Here is a 21,155-nt window from a genome sequence, read left to right on the forward strand (position 1 = left end):
GACTTTAGGAGAGGTGGGAAAGAATGAGCCTGGGGCCCAACAAGATGGCTCGGGAAGAGTGCGTGTGGCCAAGCGGAATGACCTCAGTTTGGTCCCTCCAACCCACATATCAGGAAAAAGTCTTGTAGATAGACTACACTAAGGCTTAGCATGGCTGGCGTGTAGCAGGTAGTTAATATTTGCTGTATGCACAGGAGACCACTACATAAAATACAGAAAATGCTAGGAATGATGAAAAAGAATTTCTTCTGGCTTAAGTCTTTTGTGAAGGAAGGAACATCCAGTTATACCTGAGAGATTCCACACAAGGGAGTGATGGGGCAGGGGTGGATTTCAGCTTGAGTTACATGAGCCTTGCATGGGTTGTCAACAGCAGTTCATGAGAGGCTGGACTGTACCCTCTTGGGGTCTCTTCCAACCTTAAAACCCAGTTCACTCTCGACCTAGGACTGACAATCGGTGACGTGTTCCCAGTTAGGTCAGCATCATAGCACCTGAGGGGTGTGCAGTGACCCTGGAAGACTTGCCTAGAAAGGTGTCTGGGCACTGTGTGGGGCTGGGGGAGATCTAAAGCAGACATCCTGTTTCTAGTTCTGTAAGAACAACTTTTCCCAATCCTGAAGGTTTTGAGCAAAAGAGCAGTGAGTCTCAATGGTACCTGACTTGTTTTCTGTAAACAGGACCTTTCTACATTAAAAAGAATCTGGAGGATGTTTCACAAGACTACAGTGCCCGCTGGGACATGGGAGACCCCTGGTATATCATTCCTTCTCGGCTCAGCTAAAGTTCTCTCCACTGCGACATTTAGTGTACATTGTGTATTCCCTGGAAAGCAGGGGATGTTACCCTAGTGACACTGAACCCTTCATTTCTACAGATTAAGGCTACAGCTATGCTCCACGCTCACACACACACACACACACACTCACACAGACACACACACTAGTGCTGTAATTGGCAGTTGGCAGTCAGTGGTAACACTAACCTACCATGCAGGAGGCCTTGAGTGTGGTCCCCAGCACTGGACCACCCCACAAAAGAAACCCCAGTAATGACAGCCTCATGATACTGTATTAGATAGCAAGATAGCAAACTAGCACAATAGAGCACCTGGTTTACTAGTGAGATAAGAGTCAGTGATACAACAGTGAAAAAACCACTAATACCATTACTGAAGATGTTTAGAACAAAAACAAAAAAGAACTTTCTGTCTGCTACCAATAGGTCCTGTGCTGTAATCAAGTATTTACAGTCACACCTGTCAGTCCAGTATGGACTGTCATTCCCCTGTTATTTCCTAAAAGCATACCATGGGAAGACACCTGGATACCTCACAGTATTTTTTAAAGCTGTATTTGCCTCATTTAGGCAATAAATCCAGAAAACATCTGAATTGCACTGTAGCCACTCAAAGGAATGGGAACTGACCGGGAAACCAGGACCATGACGCTGAGACTCTTAACTAGTTCCCCTCAGCCTGTCCCGGGGCTTGTCTCATACATCTTGCTGTCCCCAGGCTGCACTTCATGTGCTCTTGTCTGATGGGATGCTGTGCTTCAGAGTATGTGGCCTTTGAAGGACAGGAGCTGAGTTTTATACTGAAATCATTTACAGTGGCTGGGCACAGCCAGACACTGGTTTGCACATTAATAATGGCCCCTGGCTTCGTTCTTGTTTTTGATCTTCATGCATCTGAACTCTTGCTTTTCTCTGTCACTTGTGCAACCTTTTAGAAACTTATACATACCTGAATTGGTCTGACTTTCCTACCTTTAAGAATAAATATTCTATCAGGACTTCTTTACAATACACCCCTACTTCATAGAGAAAATCTATAAGACTTACCTAGATCTAAGTCTTTCTCGGTATTTGGCTTCTGTGATACCTCTGAGGCACTTGTGTACTCAGTCACAGGTTGATCCAAGGCATCAGGGTCCTCTAGATGCTTCACACTGGTCACAGGCTGATCCAAAGGATCAGGATCCTCCTGCACATTGAGGTCCCCTGTATTTTCTTGTGGTAAGCTGTCTTGCTGGGGTGGCTGCATCTCTGGAGAAGACCACATAAAGAGAGCTTGATCAGATACATTGTGGATCACCCAGCTGACCGGTGCTCCCTCATCACCGGCCCAATGTCCTGGATCCCGTGTGCGCAGGTAAAGAGAAGCAAGAGCTTTAACTTCTTTCATACTGACCGACAATAACTGAAGTACAGATTTACAAAGAAGCCTTCACTTCAAAGCATTTCGTAAATGCATTCATGACAGACACTTCATCGACTTGCCGTGACAAACCAGAATATGCCTACAGAGCCCTGCCGAGGGGAACTCCAATCCAACAGAGAATACAGGAACATGTGAACAGCCTTCCTCATGCACAGGCAGTTGGTCTCATAGAGTCCATATAGAGAAGAGCATTCTGCACATGGGCAGCTTGCAAGCGTGACTTTAGAACACTGTTGAGAACTGTTGTGAGTACTAAGCCACAGTGGGCCCATCTCCTGAGTGCATAGCACACTATGACACACGAGGAAGATCATTTCTTTGCAGCCTCATCTTTTACCCCCCAAAATTATTAGTTTCTATATTTTTTAATTTATCTTATTTTACATGTTTGGATATTTTGTCTGCATGTATGTGTGTATACCATGTACATATGGTGCCCAGAAGGTAGAAAGCAGGTATCAGATCTCTTAGAACTGCAAGTATAATTATGAGCTGTCATGTGGGTGCTGAAAACTGAACTCAGGTCCTCTGCAAGAGCAGCAGTGTTCTTAATCGCTGTGCCATCCCTCCAGCCTCAAGGTTCCATTCTTAACCAAAAGCTTCAGTTTTAAAATATGCTCACTTCTCCCAATTCTCAGGAAAATTAGCACTCTAGGAAGACAGGTGCCTATAACTACACTGGATACCATTTTCCTTCAATACAGCTACTTCCATCTGCAAGCGTGGCTACACTGAATACAACACGTATAGGAATCAGAAACTTATGCCAGGGTATCCTGGGGTTAGCTCAATAAATACATACCTCTATTTGTCCAGTGCTATAGGGAAACTTACCCTGGCTCCATCCTTGGCTAACCTAACCTAAAACCCCTAGGGCCCAGTAATGCGTGACTGGAGTAAGCTGCTGTCCCTAAGAAGTACGAGATAACAGGACACCCACAAAAGATAAAAAGTACTATTACAGTTACTATGAAAATCAAGAAACTACAAACAAGTCTGCCATCTGACCCACCCCCGAGTGTTCACCCAATGGACTCCAAGACAACCTAACTCGGAGATAGACACACATCAATGTTTACTGTAACTCTAGTCATGACTACTGAGTTATGGAAGCAACCTGGATGTCTGACGACATAGGGACAGACAAAGAAAGTGTGGGACGTGGTAGTCTTTTCTGTCCTAAGGATGAATGAAGTTATGTCACTTTCAGGAAGATGGAAGCAGCTGGAATGTTAAGTAAGTCTGTCTCCAAAGGACACACACCACAGGTCCTCCCGTGGATCTTGGGATTTATATAGGTATAAAAGAATCAGTTATGTATATATGACATGAAAATTGAATGTACCTGTGTAGGGGAGCATGGAAGGCTGACTGGATGGGGAGGGCTGGGAAAGGGCGGGTAACGGGGCGTAGAGAAGGGCTTGCTTGAAGTACAGTGCATATTCTAAATGCTATAGAAGCAGTACAAGTGCTGAGTATATGCCTTTGCAGATAACCACATGAGGAAATCATGTTCATAAAGCCCCTTTTATAGCCTTACATGAGAGCGGGGCTGTTAACAGCTTTACTTGGTAATTTGTTTTCTTGGTTATATATATTTCTTGTAAAGTTTTTATAAAGTTTCCCTTTGAAGATGAAAACCAGTTTCAGCTGTCTTATGGAAGAAAAATTGGTATGGGGGAGAGGGGCAATCCGACTTCATGCTCAGCCTAAAGGAAGCTGGAAGGGGATGCTCTGTAGGTCTAGACCCTCCCCTTCAGACACTCCTTTAGAACTGTGACTAGAATTTTACAAACAGGAAATGGAACACTTTAGAATATCCCACCCCACACATATCCCACCCCCACCCCCACTTCTGCAGACTGTCTCCACAAGGTCAGGCAGGTACTTTACCTTCTTCTCCTGGTCCAGCCCAGCCTTCCTCCAGAGGTGAAGGTGTGACTAATGGGGCAGTCTCCACTCCAGAGTATTGGTACCTGACAAAATAGATCAGGTCTTGTATGTCATCCAACACCTCAGCTTCTTCCAACAGACTGTTCTCTTTTGAGCCCAGGTCCCTATTTTTGGTCACTCGTGCATCAAGCATTTTCTCTGCCATACTTAGAATTAGTGACTCAGAGGCACGGAAGACTTTATCTAGGACTTTCTCCACGTTGTATGGCAGGCTGTCCCGGTGCGCTGATCTCAGCTTTATCGACATGTCTTGAAGCAAGCCCTCCAGGTCACGAACCTCAAAGTACTTCAGGAAACGGTAGAGGGACTGTTGGTCGTCCTTGAAGAAGCTGTTTATGATAGGCAAGTCTTCCCTTATAGTCTTGAGCACTATGTCAGGAATTTCATGTGTAGCTCGCTGGGACCTGTCATCCCCAAGGTCTTCAGCATCAGTCCCCTGGCTTCCTGAGATTCCACGCTCCTTGGTATCTTCTGGCTCCCCTTCTGAGATTTCTTCTCCCCCAGGGTCTTCAAGTCCCAAGGTGTTGACTAGTTCTTCCTCGGGGTTGTCTTGTTGTAAGTCATTAGAATTTTTACTCAGAACAGCTTCCCCGGAGCCTGGAGTCTGAGGCACCGTCTCATCACGAAGGCTGTGGACTTGAGAGGGCCTCTGGGCTCTCACATCTGCCAGATGGCTCTCTTCACCACCCACCTCCACACTGTGACCCGACTCCTTGCCCATGCCGCCTGCCTCTTCGAATGTGGTTTCACTCTTTTTTCCAGTCTCCAAAATCATATTAGCTGCTTGTTTGGTTTTTTCAGTGTTAAGATTAAGGGTCCCCAGAATTACTTTTTCAAAAACTTGAGAATTCATCTCTGAGCTCCCGTCGTGAGCGCTGGGGTAGTTTTCCCTAGACTGCTGTGCGCTCGCAGCATTCTCATCCTCCAGCAGCCCCTCGGGGGGAGAGTCATCCTCCTCCTCCGCGTCGGGCCTTCCAGGTCGGACACTCAACACATCCGGGCTCTCAGCCTCCTGTGTCCTTTGTACGGCCTGGGGTGGCTCCACATCTGCCGGGTCTTCCCTGCTCTCTCCCTCTGGAAACCCTGCCTTCTCATCCGCATGCTTACTGACTACAGCAGCTATGTCTCGCTCTTGCTGCCAAGAAAGATTTCTTCCTGAAATAGGAACCTTTTCCCCCAGTTCTCTTAAAAGACCCGTTTCCTCTGGAGGGGAGGATCTAGGTTGATTCTGAGTTTTAAGACCTGGTTCTAGAAATCCCTCCTGCTGGTCTGCTTTTGGTCCCCTGACAGAAATGTCTGGGACCTCTGTCCTGCCTGTGGATACATCAGGCTTATTTCCCCTGAGAGGGGCGACACCCAAGGCTTTGGGCTTGTTACTTTCCGTCACTGAACTCCCCGCAGCTCTGTGTACTGACTGACTCTCCAAGTCATCTCTCTGGATCTCTCTGGTCTTGTCTTCGTGGAGTGTTTCCTTTGAGATATGGATAACTGGTTCTTTTAGGTCATTTTCTTTTTTTTCAAAGACTGCTTTTAGTGTAAAGTCTTTGCCCGTCTCAGCAGCTGGCAGAGGGTTGGGTTTGCTACTCTGAAGACGATAAGCACTCACCGTTTCTGACTTGGCACCCTCTGATTCTGCCTGGGGATGTACCAGGCCTCTCCTGGATTCCTGTATTTCCTTTTCTTCTCCTGTAATGACAAGTTCTGGGTCTGTTTCTGAGTCCTTGGCATCATTTGTTTTGGGTTCTTCTATAAAAATATCATCACCTTCATCCTCACGGTCTGTATAGCCAGCTGTTGACCGTGGCTTCCTCTGATGGCTAGGTGAAACTAACACCTCCTCCTCCTCCTCGATAGATCTGTCTAAATCCACCACACCCGTTTTTCCTTCACGTCCTGTGACAACAGAAAAGGAAGTATCCCCCCACGGTGTCAATACATCTTTACTGTCATCTCGGATGCCAGGAGGTGGAGTGGGTTCAACTTTATCCTCTTCACTCAAGTTCTGATCCTTATCTGTTAAATATTTCTCTATCATGGGCTTCTGGGGGGCTTTCTCATCTTTGTCTGAAAAGGTTAGTAATGGCACCTCCTCAGAGCTGTCTGTGTTCTCCTCCTCGTCATCCTCCATTGGGTAATACTCAGCATCCAGCTCTTCATCGAAACCATCTTCTAATGACGTGACAAGTCTGGTTGCCTCATCGTCAGACACGAGGGCATCGGCCGTTGAGCCAAACTTGGTTTTCAGGTCAAGACTCATTTCTGTTTTCAGGACTTTGTAAGCATCTGTCTTCTGCTCCACTAAAACGGGAGAACTATTGCCAGTTCTGTTTTCACTTCCGGGCACTTTTAATTTATCGTGCAGAATTTCTTCAAAAGTATCCGATGAAGACTGCACTCCCTGAGCGTTAGCCGCTGGGCTGTTGGCATGAGGGTGGTTCTCCTGAGCTGAGGACTGTCCCTGCAGTTCCTCAGTGCTCTCTGAGAAAGCACCTTCTCCACCCTCTGAATCAGCTCTGACAGCCTTGGGCTCTGGTGGAGGGTCAAGTTCAGGCTCTCGAGACCCCTCAGGAGATTTCTCTCTGTGCTGAGAAACTTCTTCAGCTTTCTCTGACTCTTCAGGTACAGAGTGCTCCAGTTCCAAAGATCCTAAAAGTTCCTCTACATTATAACTATTAAAATCATCTCTTCCTCCTTCAAAGCAGACAAAGTCTGTCTCCTGTATGGGGGAAAACAAAGACATTAGCATTTCAACAACAGTGTCCCAAGAGCAACTCTTATTCATCCCAGTGATAGAGATAAGGCAGGTTCTAGGAGGGCTTAGAGGCAGTGCTGGGCCAGTGCGGGGATATATCAGGTCGGGAGGGAGAACTACTCCTATGGCTGGTGAGTTCGCTTGGCCCCCATCCCTGGCATCTGTTTGGAAAATAATCTGTTCCCCCATTCTGTCAGTTTTATGGAGACAGTTGGAGGCTTCCTGTTGGCCAGCTCTGTTAGGTAAGTCTGTCTTATTCTACAGTGCAATTATTTCTGCATAAAAACAAACAAACAAACAAACAAACAAGCAAAAACTAGGTCATAGTTTCTAAAAAGCACAGCGAGTAAACAAATAGAGGCCTGATATTCTCTTTGCAACTCCTACTGTCTCAGTTTGTTCTGCACGGGCAGTGGCAGTGGCTTGTATTGTCAGCTTGACGGCATTGATGATTGTCTAGGGGACAGGCTGAAAGCCATGGCTGTGGGAGTTCCTAGCCCAGGTTAACTGAAAAGGGAACCCACCCCCACCATAAACGTGGACAGCAGCATCCAGGGTCCTGGATGACATGAGCAGAAAGCAACCTTAATGCCAGAATTTGTCTCTATCCTTCACACCGTGAGACAAAACAAGTGCTTCTCTCCTTGAGCTGCATTTGCCAAGTACCCCCAACAGCAAGAGAAAAGGAACAGACAGAAGCGGAAGGCGGCTGTCCTGTACTGGGCCTCCTGTTTCTAATCACTGGATGCTCACTTGGTTAACAATCTGTCTGGGGAGCTGCAGGACCACACAGCTCTCTACCCCAGAGTCCTCTCTGCCATACATCTCTGCCCATCCAGCTAGAAACAGGCAGAAACATACCGGGCTGTGGTGTTCTAAGTGTGAAACATATCTTCATATGTTGGACTTGGAGATAATTTGTCAGCTAAAAAGGTATCTCAGTGACAAAGTGAGAATTTAAAGCAGTGATTCTCAACCTGTGGGTCTTGATGTGTTTTGGGGTCAAACAGCTTTTTTATAAAGGTTGTATATCAGATATTCACATTATGATCTACAATAGCAGCAAAATTACAGTTAGGAAGTAGCAACACAAAAATAAATTTATGGTTGGGGGTCTCCACCACATGAGGAGCCGTATTAAAGGGTTGGAGCATTAGGAGGATTGGGAATCGTGCTTTAGAGGGATGAGGAATGGCATCAGAATCTCCACCTTTATAACGTCTGGAACAACGACCAGAAAACAAGGTTCAGGGGAATACCTTTCAGTAAGTCTGTTTTTAAGACTTCATATGTCTGTGCTCTTTCTTTTTCCTGTAAGCAACTGGCGCCAAAGTAATCCCATCCTAAGTGGAACGTTCACAGAGCCACTATGAGACTTGTCCCCAACCAAACTCCCACGCTATTCTGGGGAGACCTGTCCCGCGCAGAGGGGCTGGTGGCTTCCTCCCCTCCTCCCTGGCATTGCTGACGCCACTGTCTTAATGTCAAGAGAAGGATGTCATGGGGAGAGGCAGAGTCCACAGTGGGCAAGTCTAGCTCTCTTCCTGCATAGTCTGTCAACAGAGAACCCCAACATGCAAAACGATAGGATGACCCCCCAAGAGTACTGAGGGCGGTGAAGAGCAGTGTCAGGTCTGTGAGGCAGTCCACAAACTGCCTCAGACCTGCGGCCTCATGATCTGCAGCCACCGGAAGGAGGTGCACATTCACTGTTATGTTCCAAAGCCTCAGAAGAGAATCACTAGGGATGGAGATTCTAGGATGAAAAAAATCACCTCAGACACAAGAGCAGCAACAAGTCTGTGCTGTGAATGAATGCTCTGTAGAGGGAGAGCTAGACCCTTACAGACTTGAGACTGCACCTCAGATAAAGCCCTTATGTTGCTTTTCCAGATCTGTGACATAGGCATTAGATCACTAGAGTCAGGGGGAAAAAAGCCTTTGTAGCAGCAGGTCTGCACACAATTTAGTGTTTGATTAACTGAACCTACTTTCTATGTATTTAAAACACTTAGTACAGGCTGGTGAGATGGCTCAGCGATTAAGAGCACCGACTGCTCTTCAGAAGATCCAGAGTTCAAATCCTAGCACCCACATGGTAGCTCACAACCACCCGGACCGAGATCCAATGCCCTCTTCTAGAGTGTCTGAAGACAGCTACAGCGCACTTGCATATAATAAATAAGTAAATCTTTAAAAAAAAAAAAAGATTGATTTTGAAAAAAAAAAATAAGACACTTAGTACTTATTGAGTAATTTTCAAATTAGGACACTTCTTTCTACTTGTAAAATAAAATTGTTTACCTCTGTAACTAAGTATAAAGATTTCTTTTTTCTTTTTTGCTTTTAGGTTTTTTGTTTTGTTTTGTTTTGCTTTTTTCAGACAAAGTCTTAAATATTTCAGGGTAGCCTTTAAGTTCAGTCCCTTTAAGCGTACTAGGCCTGACCCTGCTGCTGCCACCTCCCAAATATTACAATTGTGAGTATCATCACACCTAGCTAAGATATTAAATCTTAACTTCCATATACTTAAAAAAAATAGGGAGGGAGAGCCCTGTATATCAGTCTACAGCCTATAAGTTGTAAGAACATCAACTTCAATAAATTAGACAATTCTCAGACTAATCTCCCGCAAATGCTTTTCAAACATCTTTTTTAGTTAGTCTGATTCCAAATTAAAATCTGATTACACAAATGCTATTTTTCCCCTGTCCAATCATTTCAGAAGAGATGATTGTACTATATAAGAAGTGTCTGGGAAAATGCAGTGTCTTGCCTGACACCATCTTAAACTGGCACTACCCCACCCCCACCCCCCCACCCCCACCCCCACCCCCAAGAGTTTTAATTGATTACAATTGATGAACGTATAAGTGTAACTGAGAACAACTTACATCTGCTGGAATATGTAGCTCTTCTTCTGTGTATTTATAAAGCACCTGAATCAAATCTTTTGGAAAATATCCGAAACTCTGTTCAACCTATGTGAAAAAATGGGCAAAATGAAAAATGTCACTCAAGTTCTGTGTGAGAAATACAAAGGACGGCCTTTAGCAGTGACAGGAAATACTTAGAGAGACGAGGTATAAACAAGAGAAAAAGACATTTGCTGTTAATAATTAAGCTGCAATGACTGTGCCAATAAAAATTAATATTGTTAAACCAACAGTTCTCTCATGTTCTCTGAGCCACAGACACGTTCTTTGTTCTATCGCTATGTATAACGTTAACATAACACTAGCATTAGAAGTAATCAGAGATCCGAACAAGAGAAGCGTCCTGCACACTGTGTGGTTAAGACCTGACAGAGGAAAGCTACTGGAAACACAGTCAAGTGATCTCTGGCAAGAATCTCCATGAGCACTTGATCGCATTGCTTCTCAACCACATCTAACAAGTTTTCCTTAACTCCATTTACAGCAGCCACGGAAATCGGGGGAAGCAAACGAGACTTCTCAAATGTGTGCGGCTACAACAAACAATACCTATTGATACCATGTGCTGTTGTAGCTTTCCCCAAAAACAGCATTCAGAAGTATTGGGGCGGGGGGGGGGGGGACATTAAATAAAATTATGACAGAATGAATGCTTACCTACTTCTTGGGCTTTGGTTCCACGAAAAATAAATGTACAGAAATAACCCCAGTCTTTCTTAGCACTCATAACTAAAACACATAAAATGTGCATGTGTGCACAGGAGCTCCATCGGAAACTGCCCTTCACTGGCCACAGTCTGGAAGGCAGCATTCCCAACTAGTGAAGACACAGACTGATAGACTGATAGGCAAGTCCAGCTTATCACTAATTCTAAAATATCCCCATTCACTAGAGTGCCGGGCCTATCCCAAAACCACCTGGAGGCCAGCTAATACTAGAACAAAGCCCCAAAGATTAGATAAGAAAGGGTTTTAAAAGCTAAGAGCCTGGCAGATAAACCTTGAGACTCTAGGAAACCAACAGAGACAACAGAATGAGAATTAAGATACTCAGTCATTCTGAAAACTCAGGATGAGTGTTAATTGTGGAGAGAGTTGAGGTCCTGAAATGAGAGGAGACTGAGCGGAAACACATTTTCCTTCTGGAGGAGAATTCTACTGAGGTCTGTTGTAGAGACGTGAAGAAATCCAGAGATACGAGAGAAAGGGACGGGTGCCCCTCCTTAATCTGTCAACCAAGGACTACAGTTCACAGAAAACTCCAGGACCAGACTGGGCGCCACCCTTTTCTCTGTCTCAGGGAGCTCCAGGCCCTCACAGAGGGAATTCTTATGTCTGATCTGGCTTCTGTGTATCACCCCTGCCAAGGCACTGCTGACTTGATTTGGGGGTGGAGAGGGCAGCGTCTGCCTTAGGAGGGCTAAAGCCACTGCTGCCTAAGCTACTTGGAGAACAAGTGTAATTAAGTGCTATACTGCCCTGTAAAGAAACACTCAAAAAGAAGGCAGCTAAGACATGTGGTTTTCTTCATCTTGATAGTGAGCTGAGACACCAGCTGGCAGACAAGCAAGGCAGTGAAATGACTGTCATAGGAGCTGGGCAAATAGACCCACCCAAGCGTGAACAGAGCCACCAGCAAAGATCACTTTCCAGCTGGATGCTGAAGGCAGGGTTTCTTAAGGTGTCAAGTCTTGGTTTGATATGAAGCACTACACCAATGGTGCATGCCTGTAATCCCAGTATGAGGGAGGTGGAGATAGGACGATCAGAAGCTCAAGGCTAACACAGTAAGAACTGTGACCCAGAAGGAACAATATGACTAGAGGTGGAGAGGAAAACATAAAGCCAGCTTATTTAGCCAAATGACCTGTGAACAAATGTAACACAAGCACATGGGAAGCAGCCCCAGAGCCGAGACTATCCAGACACTCACCTGGGAACCATGAGGAAACAGCACAGACTTCCTCAGATCTGTGAGGAAGCCCTGTGAACAGCCACTGGGACACTGTGCCCCACCACATGACGCTTTGAAAAAAACCCCAGAGGAGGCTAAAATGCTGACAGGGCCATTTTTTTTCTCCATAAGGGGTTGGTAGAACCTTGTGTGTTGATCCTTTGGTGTTTTATTGAGAATGGTTATTCGAGGTTGGGAGTGAGGGTGTTTCTAAGCTGGAATACCCCGTGGGTCATTACAGACCCTTTAGTCAACAACCTCCCGTGTACCAACCCTCTTCAGAAGGAAAAGACTACTCTTGTGTGCTTCCCAGCCAGGTCCCTGCTGGTGAATCTCCTTCTTAAACTATACCAGGGCATGATGGATACAGCCAGGGTCAGCCATGCCTGATACCAAGAGGCAAAGAGTGTCAGGAACAGAATCCAGGGGGCCTTCCAAGCACAGAGAAAAGCAAGAAGAAGATACCTCAGAAGTTACAAGCCAAGCAAACATGAATGCAGCACAGAGTGAGCTCAGTATCTCCTATTCTGTGTGTGCCTGCCTGTGTGTGTGTGTGTGTATGCATGTATGTGCAGGTTGTGTATATACAAGTGTGTGTGTATAGTTGAGTGTATGGGTGTGTACATGTGCAGTTCAGTGTGTGTGTTTGTGGTACATGTGTATGAGTATATGTGTGTATGTGTGCATGTGTGTGTTAGAGTATATGTGGCATACATGTGTTCATGTGTGTGTGTGTTCGTGTGTATGTATCTGTGTGGTACATGTGTGTGAAGACCAGAGGACAACCTCACAGTCATTCCTCAAGTGTTGTCTACCTTGTGGGTTTGTTTGGGGTTTTTTGTTTGCTTGTTTGTGGTTTGAGGTTGGGTCTCACTATGTAGGCTAGGCTAGCCTGAAACTGGCTATGTAGACCAAGCTGGCCTCAAACTCACAGAGGTCTGCCTGCTCCTCCCTCTCTCATGTCTCACCTTGTGTTTTATTCTCTGAGTAGATGAGGCTGGCCAGCCTGTGAGGCAGTCCTCGGGCTCCACCTGTCCAGTACATCACTGAGTCTGGCATTATAAGCACACCCTGCAAAGTTTGGCCTTTAAAAGCAGGTTCTGGATATCAAACTCTGGTCCTGACTAAGCTATTTCCCTAGCCCTGTTTTGACTTTTTGACTATTTTTACAGAGAAAAGCCATATAAAGTCAACTTTATCCCTGCACACCTGAAGCACTATCTTGTAATAGCTTACAAGATTAATGACCATTAGAAATACTTCTTTCTTGAAACAATGAAAGATTTTCAGGTCTTTGATTGTCTATATTGTACATGCAGCTTCCTATATAGCTGTGGAGCAGTAGCCAGAACCAGCAGTTTCTGTTTCAGAAACCTCTACCTTACCCCTACTGTGTGCCAGGCCTGAGGCCTGCTAGGACCACAGTGGTGCCTTTTGTTTACAGACACCATCAACAACTTCAACTAAAGTGATTTAAATCTGCAGTGCTACAAAATTCAAAAAAGGTAAGAAAATAGAACTTTCCACCATTTTACTTACACTTCCAGCCCAAACTTCAGGGGATCCCCCTGCCAGTTTGTAGTAGACATATACATCATCACCTTTTTTAAAATTCACAAAACGACAATCAGGGCCCGTGAAGTCTTCAAGAGCTTTACCACGGTACATCAACACTGTATACAGAAATAGAAAAAGAATAAGATAATATTAGGATTTTCACAGCCTCCCCCATACTTTCTAATTTTATTAAAGGTGGGGTTGCTTGCAGGCATCCCAAGCTGGCCTTAAACCTTTTTGGTAGCCAAGGATAGCCCCAGAACTCCTCATCCTTTATCTCTCCAGTGCTGGGATTACAGGCACACACTGGAGAGCAAAGCCAGGGTTTCATGCATCTTAGGTAAGCATTACCAATCAGCTTTTAGAGATTTTTCAGGAAATATAAGAATCCCATTGCAAACATTAATCTAGTCTTCCCAGAACTCTACTGGAATTAATTTCAGTTCACATGTTCCAAGTGTCTAAACCCCCCAGAGCCTCATTGCTTTAAGTCACATCATCTTCTATAATCAGATGAGAGAAACTTTCTGCTTTTCTCTCTCGGCAAGCCTGAGAAACCGAAAACCATGTGCCCACTACCACAGAGGGCAGCTCAGGTCAACCCTTTGTTTTCCTCTCTGATCTTCTAGCCCACCCACCCCCCTTCTTTTTCCTGTTTCATAATCAAAAAGAGCTTCATTTGCGGATGGATGTGTAAATGCAGGTGCAGGTGCTGACTGGTTTAAACATAGCTAACTGTGGAGATAACAGGGAGCCAGAAAGAACGCCCAGGAATCCCCAAGGGCTCAATTAAACCTGAACTAACCACTAACAGGCACTGCCTGTAAGTGGCTGCAACTGTTTCTTTGTGGCAGTAAACATGTCAGTTTCATTTGTGGCTAAGATGTTGTCTCTGCACAGTGTCTGGATGAGTTAACAGGGAGGCAGATTATCACATTCTGTTAGGGATCCAATCAATCACAAGGCAGTGTTTTCTAAAAACAAGTAACATCCATGTCTCCCCATTAAGAAGGTTTCTAGCCAGGCCTGGTGGTGTAATCCTATAATTCCAGTATTCAGGAAACTGAGGCAGGGGGATCATAAGTTCAGGGCTTGACTGGAGTACAGAGGGAGTTCAGTGCCAGCCTAGGTAACTTAGTACAAACAGGACCAGAGATATAGCCCAATAGTAGAATGTTTGATGCTTGCATGCTATAGACAAGGCCCTGGTCCTCCAGTATTGTGAGTACACACACACACACACACACACACACACACATGCACACACACACACACACACACAAATACACACACGCAAATCTAAAAAACCTTTCAAAATAAATGTTTCTAGAAAGAAAATTCAAGATGGGTATCTCATTTATCAGAAGCCAAACAAAACTATGTGACTGGATCAGAAGTTATTTTCTCATTTAAAATGCAGGTCTTTGGCCCAACAAGGTGGCACGTGGAAGCCCTGGGGAGGAAGAGGCAGGCAAGAGCTCAATGAGTTCTGGACCAGCCTAATCTATAAGAGCATTCCAGGCCAGCTAGGGCTGCAAAGTGAGACTCTGTCCCAAACAAACAAACAAACAGAGCTTCCATCACACCAACAGAAGCAGCATTTGCCAAATGAAATTAACAGTGCATTAAAGGGCAGAGACATGGGGTAATGGAAATCGCACTTTGTCTAAAAGCCAATTAGCAATATCATCTAAAAGCCAATTAGCAACAGTACAAAAACATGTCCTTAAAATACATCTTCAAGGGACAAGCATGCATTTAGAAGGGCTAACTTGGTTTTTAAAGCTAAAATAAGATTATTTCCAGATATGCCAGATTCCTATTTCAGATGAGATTGAGCAAGATACCAGACTAAAGGATCTCAAGCCTGGGGATTCTACTCAGCTGGGAAACATCACGGTTTCTGGTTCCCTACCTCAGATTCTTGAGGCTGTAGAATAACATATCAAGGACAGTCAATGTCAGTGTGTACCACTTACTATTGATAAGTGACATGCACACTGTGTGACGCCGTTCCTGACACCTTTCCCCCACCACAAGCACTTCTACCGGCAACACACACCTGGGCCTTGCTTCTATCATAGCCTCTGTGTTTGGCTACATTTGTTTGGGCATGGGCCACTTCTCAAGTTCTACTATAGCCCAGAACTCTTCCAACCATGAGTCTCAATTCTGAGGCAGCATCAAAGATATGGTCCTACCAAGTTTTGAGGAACTCAGGTAAGACGGTACTTGACAGCAAAGACCAGAAAATCCTTGGCAATATTCAACAGCCAAATGGTAGTTGAAAGGGGGGATTCGCTGTGGTGGCTTTACCTTACAGGTTTATTTACATTGGCCCTGGGTCACAGCTAGGACCTAGAATCTCAAGGACATAAATTACAGGCACCTCCTTTTTTTCTTTAATGGTAGTGGAGTAAACCATTCGAGTTATGAATTTGCTTTTTTTTTTATAACACCAATTGAAATATAAATGGCTAACCTGAACTCTTCTTAGTCTTTTAGAATGAATACTTTTCTGTATGTACTGTTGTGATTTATGAGGGACATCATCAGTGAGTTACAGTTTCTGGAGACCAACCTAAAAACAGGATGAATTATTCTGGGCAGGAATGGGTCCAAGCAACATAGGGGGCTCAAGAAAAGGCTGGACTGGTTCCTGAGACCCTTGGAGTATTTATTATCACCGTTACAGTCAATGCCCTCTTCTAATCTTAACCGTCCCCATGGCCCACCTCCAACCCTGGCACCTCCAACCTAGGACTAGGACGCGACTGCGCACAGAGAGGAAGGCTGCGGTTCTCAGGTAGTGACAGGTGCAGCAACTTGGCCGCTTAAAGAACGAAAGATTTTGACCTTCCCACAGCACTTCTTGAGAGCTGGCAAGAAGCTTCTATGCAAAAGAGCGACGGGACTGAAAGAGAAAACCGGGAGACCTCTGAATACACTGCTTATTTGGCCTCGGGATTCACCCCAAACCTAAAGTCCAGTTCCTCTGGTTCCAAAGGTGATGCGAGCTGGTCCCAATGCAGCCAAGAGGGGGAAAGGCAGCGCCGGGGTGCCTTCTGGAGGAACCCCCGCCGTCAATTGGCCGCTGGGATTGCGCCCCAGATCCCTAAGCGCGTGGATCTCGGTCTTGCGTGGACCCGGGTCCCGACGGCCAGCGTTAAAACGCTCTTGGCTGCAGCATCGGGCGCCCAGGATGCGGGGGCGCGCCACCCCATCACCCTAGGAGCTCGGGGATAAAGAAGCAGGGAGCTGCACCCTAGAAACCCGGCTGGGTCTGCGGCGCCCCCAAGCCGGGTCAGAGGAGCAGAGAGCAAATCCGGCAACAAGTGGTAGGCACGGCCTACGCGGGCGATTGCCGAGCAGAGCACACCCGCGCGGGCTCCGCGGGCCTGCGACCCCCTAGGCCAGGTGCGGGCTGTGGGACTCCGACCCGCGCGGCCACCGCCGCCACCCGGGAACCGGCCGCCCGCCCCGCCATCCCGCACTCACTGCTGCACTCTGCGTCCCCGCACACTTTGAGGTCCGAGAAGCGCCGTCCGGGGCTGAGGTCCGGCTGGCCCGGGACCCACCAGAGCGCCCCGAGCTCGAACAGCCAGAAGAGCAGCCCCGGCGCCGCAGCCATGTTGTGGCCACCGCGGGCGCGGGTGACGCGGAGGCCGCCGGCGGGCGGTGCCGGGGGCGGGGCAGGAGCGGGCGGTGCCGGGGGAGGCGCCCAGGAGGCGGGCTGCTGCGAGTGACACGTCAGCAAGGGCTCAGCAAGGGATGCGCGGCGACTTGGAGGAGGCCTTGGCGTCCCTCCCGAACTGCTACCTTGACAACCGGCAGAGGCACCTTCCCCTCGCCCAATCGCGAGCCTCGGCTCCGGCGCCTTCACAGACGACCCTCCGCGTCACCAGGCTCGTCACTCCGCCTCTCAGCGCCATCCCAACAGGTTCTTTCGTCTTCCTCCTTCAGCTTCGGATTTCTTGTCCATGTTAAATAGCCATCCATCCCTCTTCATCACTTCTTCCAACTACCGTTTTTTAGTTCTGAACCGCCAAGCCCCACACAGGAGTGACCACAGTGTGCAACTGACCCACGCACATCCTCCCACCCTGGTACACACACACACACACACACACACTTCAGATTCAATGGGGTTCTTTGGGACCTCCATCGCATGGCCCTCTTCTATTGCAGTGGAGTAGTGGGTGAAACAGTAAATTAGAGTCCTTTAAGGAGAGGGTTGGTGGACAGTGGTCCTCTGCCCGAGATCTTCAGCTTCCTGTCACTGTCCATAAAGCACATGAGGACTTGAATGAAGTCCTTTAGTCTAGCGCCAACATGTTCAACTTCCATCTCCTTTGCCACAACTGTTGGCCAGACCCACGTCATGGCTCACCCAAACGCCATCATGTTGCCAATAGCTACTGTCTCAATGTCTCTCTCCTCTCCTTAAGCCTTCTTATAACTCCGGATTTCCAAGCAACAGGCAATGGCTTTACCACAGACTGCCCTGTCTCTCTGTCCCTTTGCCCTGTTTCCTGGCATTCTTCGCCTCCACTTTTAGGCCCACTCAGACAGAGCAACCCCACTCCCACAGCTCAGACAGCTCCCTCCGTGGAGCTGTTGTGTCTGTGCTGCTGGAGACTGGGCATGCGCAGTAACATCGCTGAGCTGCAGCCCCACTCTGATTTGTTTTGTTCCTGCCGGTTCCTCAGTGCCTAGGGAAGTACCTGGGTCTTGGGTGTGCTCAACAATAATCTGGTGCATGAACCTCGGTCCTGATTTAAACAGTGGCTACACGGGGCACTTCCCTCAGCAGCACCCTCAACACCAGGAGCAGATCTGCTGATGTGTTTATTGTTAGATGGTTTCTCTCTCTGTGTGTGTCTCTCTCTCTCTCTGTCTCTCTCTCTCTCTCTCTCTCTCTCTCTCTCTCTCTCTCTCTCTAGATTTGGTTTTTTCGAGACAGGGTTTCTCTATATAGCCCTGGCTGTCCTGGAACTCACTCTGTGGACCAGGCTGGCCTCGAACTCAGAAATCCACCTGCCTCTGCCTCCCAAGTGCTGGGATTACAGGCGTGCGCCACCACTGCCCCGCGGCTACACTCTCACTGCACTGCTTCCTGTTGTTCCAGGTACCACCAGGGTGGCAGATCAGAGTAATTTAAACGTCTTCTTATTTCTACAGAATAGAATTAAATAACATCCCATTGGCAGAGAAAGAAGAATAAAATAGCGTGACATTTTGACTTAAGTAGACTTTTACATACAGGGTCATTGTTCCTATTACTGAAGAATATGCTGTTTGGCTCATGAAGGTTTTGCTTTTAAAATGTATTTGTCCTGAAGAATTCAACAGCAAGCTTAAGAGATGCTGCCGCTGAAGGGGAAAAGTGGTTCTGGAAAAGGAGGGAAAGGAGGTGCATCCTCTGGGAATGACAGTGCTGACAAGAAGTCTCAGGGGCCTAAAGGTGGTGGCAAATCAGTAAAGGTCAGACACATTCTATGTGGAAAACATGGGGAAATTGTGGAAATCATGGAAAAATTAAGGTCAGAGATGAAATTCAGTGAAGTGGCCACCAGGCAATATATATAGTGAAGACAAAGCCAGACATCGTGGGTGACTTGATTGGGTGACCAGAGGATCCATGTGGGGAGGGAGGGGGCATTTCAAGAAGCAGCTTTTGCCTTGCCTGTCAGTGAGATGGTTAAACCTGTGTTTCCAGACCCACTAGTTAAGACAAAATTTGGATATCATGTTATAATGGTTAAAGGGAAAAAATAAAATCACATGAAAGGTTGGACAAATGTATTTATCCTTTTGTGGGATGCATGGCAGAGGTTGGAGGATGACGGGAAGAAACCGTTCTCTCTGTCCTGTACTTCCACCATATGGGTCCCAGGGATCAACACGATGTCTTTGGGCCTGGCAGGGTGCGCCTTTACTCACTGGGCTCTGGAGATTTAACTTATGTTCCTTTAAAACATATCTTTCTTTAAAGAGACATTAACCTGTCTAGTGGATAATGAGAGAAAACTTCTCAGGCGACAACCAGGTGGTAGTAGCAGCTCTTTCCCACAAGAATGTGTAATTAGAGTGTGACCAGGCCCTGCTGTTGCTCGTGGCATTTGAATGTGTGACTGATACTTAACGTAAATTCTAACCTATGTGCAGTGTCTTCAAACCCCACGAAGGGGATTTTCTCTGGTGTGTAATAGTTAAAAGCACACGTGTGTTGTCTGTGGTGGAAAGGACGTGGAAATATAAAATAGGGCAGGTTCTTGACCTTGGGGAATCTGATGTGTGAATGAGAAGACAAGACAAATATATCTGAAATAAGCAGAAGACAGTATTATAATACACATCTTTGCCAATTTTCCCTGGCACCTGTCCAGAAGCATCTAGCCTACAGTTAAATTGCCAGGAGGAATTGTCTTATGTGAACAATGAAACTACTCAGTGTCCATAAAGCGGTGGGAACATTCACTAAGGACTACAGCTTCTAGCGAAGAAAAAAATAGTTCTGAAAACAGTGGCCGGGTGAGTTGAATGAGCTCAAGAGCAGAGTGGGCATCACAGAAGGAAATCCTAGTGCGCTACAGAAGTGATACAAGCTCTCCGACACAACACAGAAAGGACACTGAGGAAAAGAACCACCAGCACTCACAACTTGACCAGTTCAATATGCATGTAATTAAGGTCCCCGAAAGAGATGTGTCAGAAATCATGTGTCGGGGACTCACGAAGGAAATGTTCCCAAACTGATGATGACTTACAGACTCGGGGAGCTCAATGCATCCCAGGATCTTGAATAATGACAAAGCAAATGCCATGCAGTGAAATGCTTAAAACAAGGAATAATGGAGGAAACTGCAGGGGTCTCAGAGCAGGTGCCGTGAGTGCATAGGGCTGAAGATAAAATGACAGGACGAAGCTGAGGGCTACAGACATTGCTCAATGGTAGAGCACTTGCCTTGGATGTGAAAGACCTTCAGCTTGCATCATAGGACTTACCACATGCTAAACAACAACAACAACAATAACTACTACTATTACTACTACTACTACTACTACTACTACTACTACTACTGACACTGATACTAATAATAAACAAGAGCTCTGGTCAGATAAAAGAAGGAAGAATACAATATGGAAGAGTATTTTAGACACCAAAAAAAAATTAATTGACACCTTAGATTTGCCTTTCAGAGATGAGGCTAAATCTATTAATGCATTAAAATGAACTTCCACAATTAACTACAGATGGATTACAAGCCCTCCCTAAGTATAATAAAAGACTGTATAGGGGCAACTTTTAAATCAGGCATGACTTTTAGACGTGGCACTGAACCACATGCAACCAAAGAAAATTATATGCTGATGCATCTGAAGTGTCCCGCTTCAGATAGAAAACGCCTGTTTCAGGATATTATAAATGAAAGTGAGAAAACATTGGGGGAAGAAAAGAATGACTGTGTTGACCCTTGCCTATAATCCTAGCACTCAGGAAGTTCAGGCAAGAAGATAAGGAGTTTAAAGGCCAGCCTTGCCTACATAGCAAGTTCAAAGCTAGCCTAGGCTACATGAAAACCTTGACTTAAAAACTTGTTTTCAGAAGAAAATTAGTGCAATTCATTTAGTTGGTAAGGGGCTTGTAGCTAGGATGCATAAGCAACTCTTTCAGTTCAATAAAAGACAACTTAGCTAGAGAATGTGTGAAGACCAGTACAGAGCCGGAAGGCTACTCTGCACCAGGACGAGCCTTTGGGAATGTGAAACGGAAGC

At 46.2% G+C, this 21,155-nt stretch overlaps 1 protein-coding gene and 1 pseudogene across 2 annotated transcripts in view; one reads left to right on the plus strand and one right to left on the minus strand.

The window, feature by feature from the left end:
• The window catches only part of Mia3 (MIA SH3 domain ER export factor 3), a 41,259-nt gene extending 24,210 nt beyond the window's left edge, over nucleotides 1-17,049 (minus strand). For both annotated transcript variants that reach the window (XM_052200069.1, XM_052200072.1), the window contains exons 1-5: nucleotides 16,875-17,049; nucleotides 13,359-13,492; nucleotides 9,824-9,910; nucleotides 4,118-6,893; nucleotides 1,846-2,049 (exon numbers count right to left, since the gene is read on the minus strand). In XM_052200069.1, coding sequence (XP_052056029.1) covers nucleotides 1,846-2,049; nucleotides 4,118-6,893; nucleotides 9,824-9,910; nucleotides 13,359-13,492; nucleotides 16,875-17,007 — 3,334 coding nt within the window. In that variant the 5' untranslated portion in view covers nucleotides 17,008-17,049. The remainder of the gene's footprint in view (nucleotides 1-1,845; nucleotides 2,050-4,117; nucleotides 6,894-9,823; nucleotides 9,911-13,358; nucleotides 13,493-16,874) is intronic.
• Nucleotides 17,050-18,613: 1,564 nt separating this feature from the next.
• LOC127697729 (peptidyl-prolyl cis-trans isomerase NIMA-interacting 4-like) lies at nucleotides 18,614-19,154 on the plus strand (annotated as a pseudogene).
• Nucleotides 19,155-21,155: the final 2,001 nt, after the last annotated feature.

Source organism: Apodemus sylvaticus, chromosome 12 (genome assembly GCF_947179515.1).
Source record: "Apodemus sylvaticus chromosome 12, mApoSyl1.1, whole genome shotgun sequence".
Lineage (NCBI taxonomy): Eukaryota > Metazoa > Chordata > Mammalia > Rodentia > Muridae > Apodemus > Apodemus sylvaticus.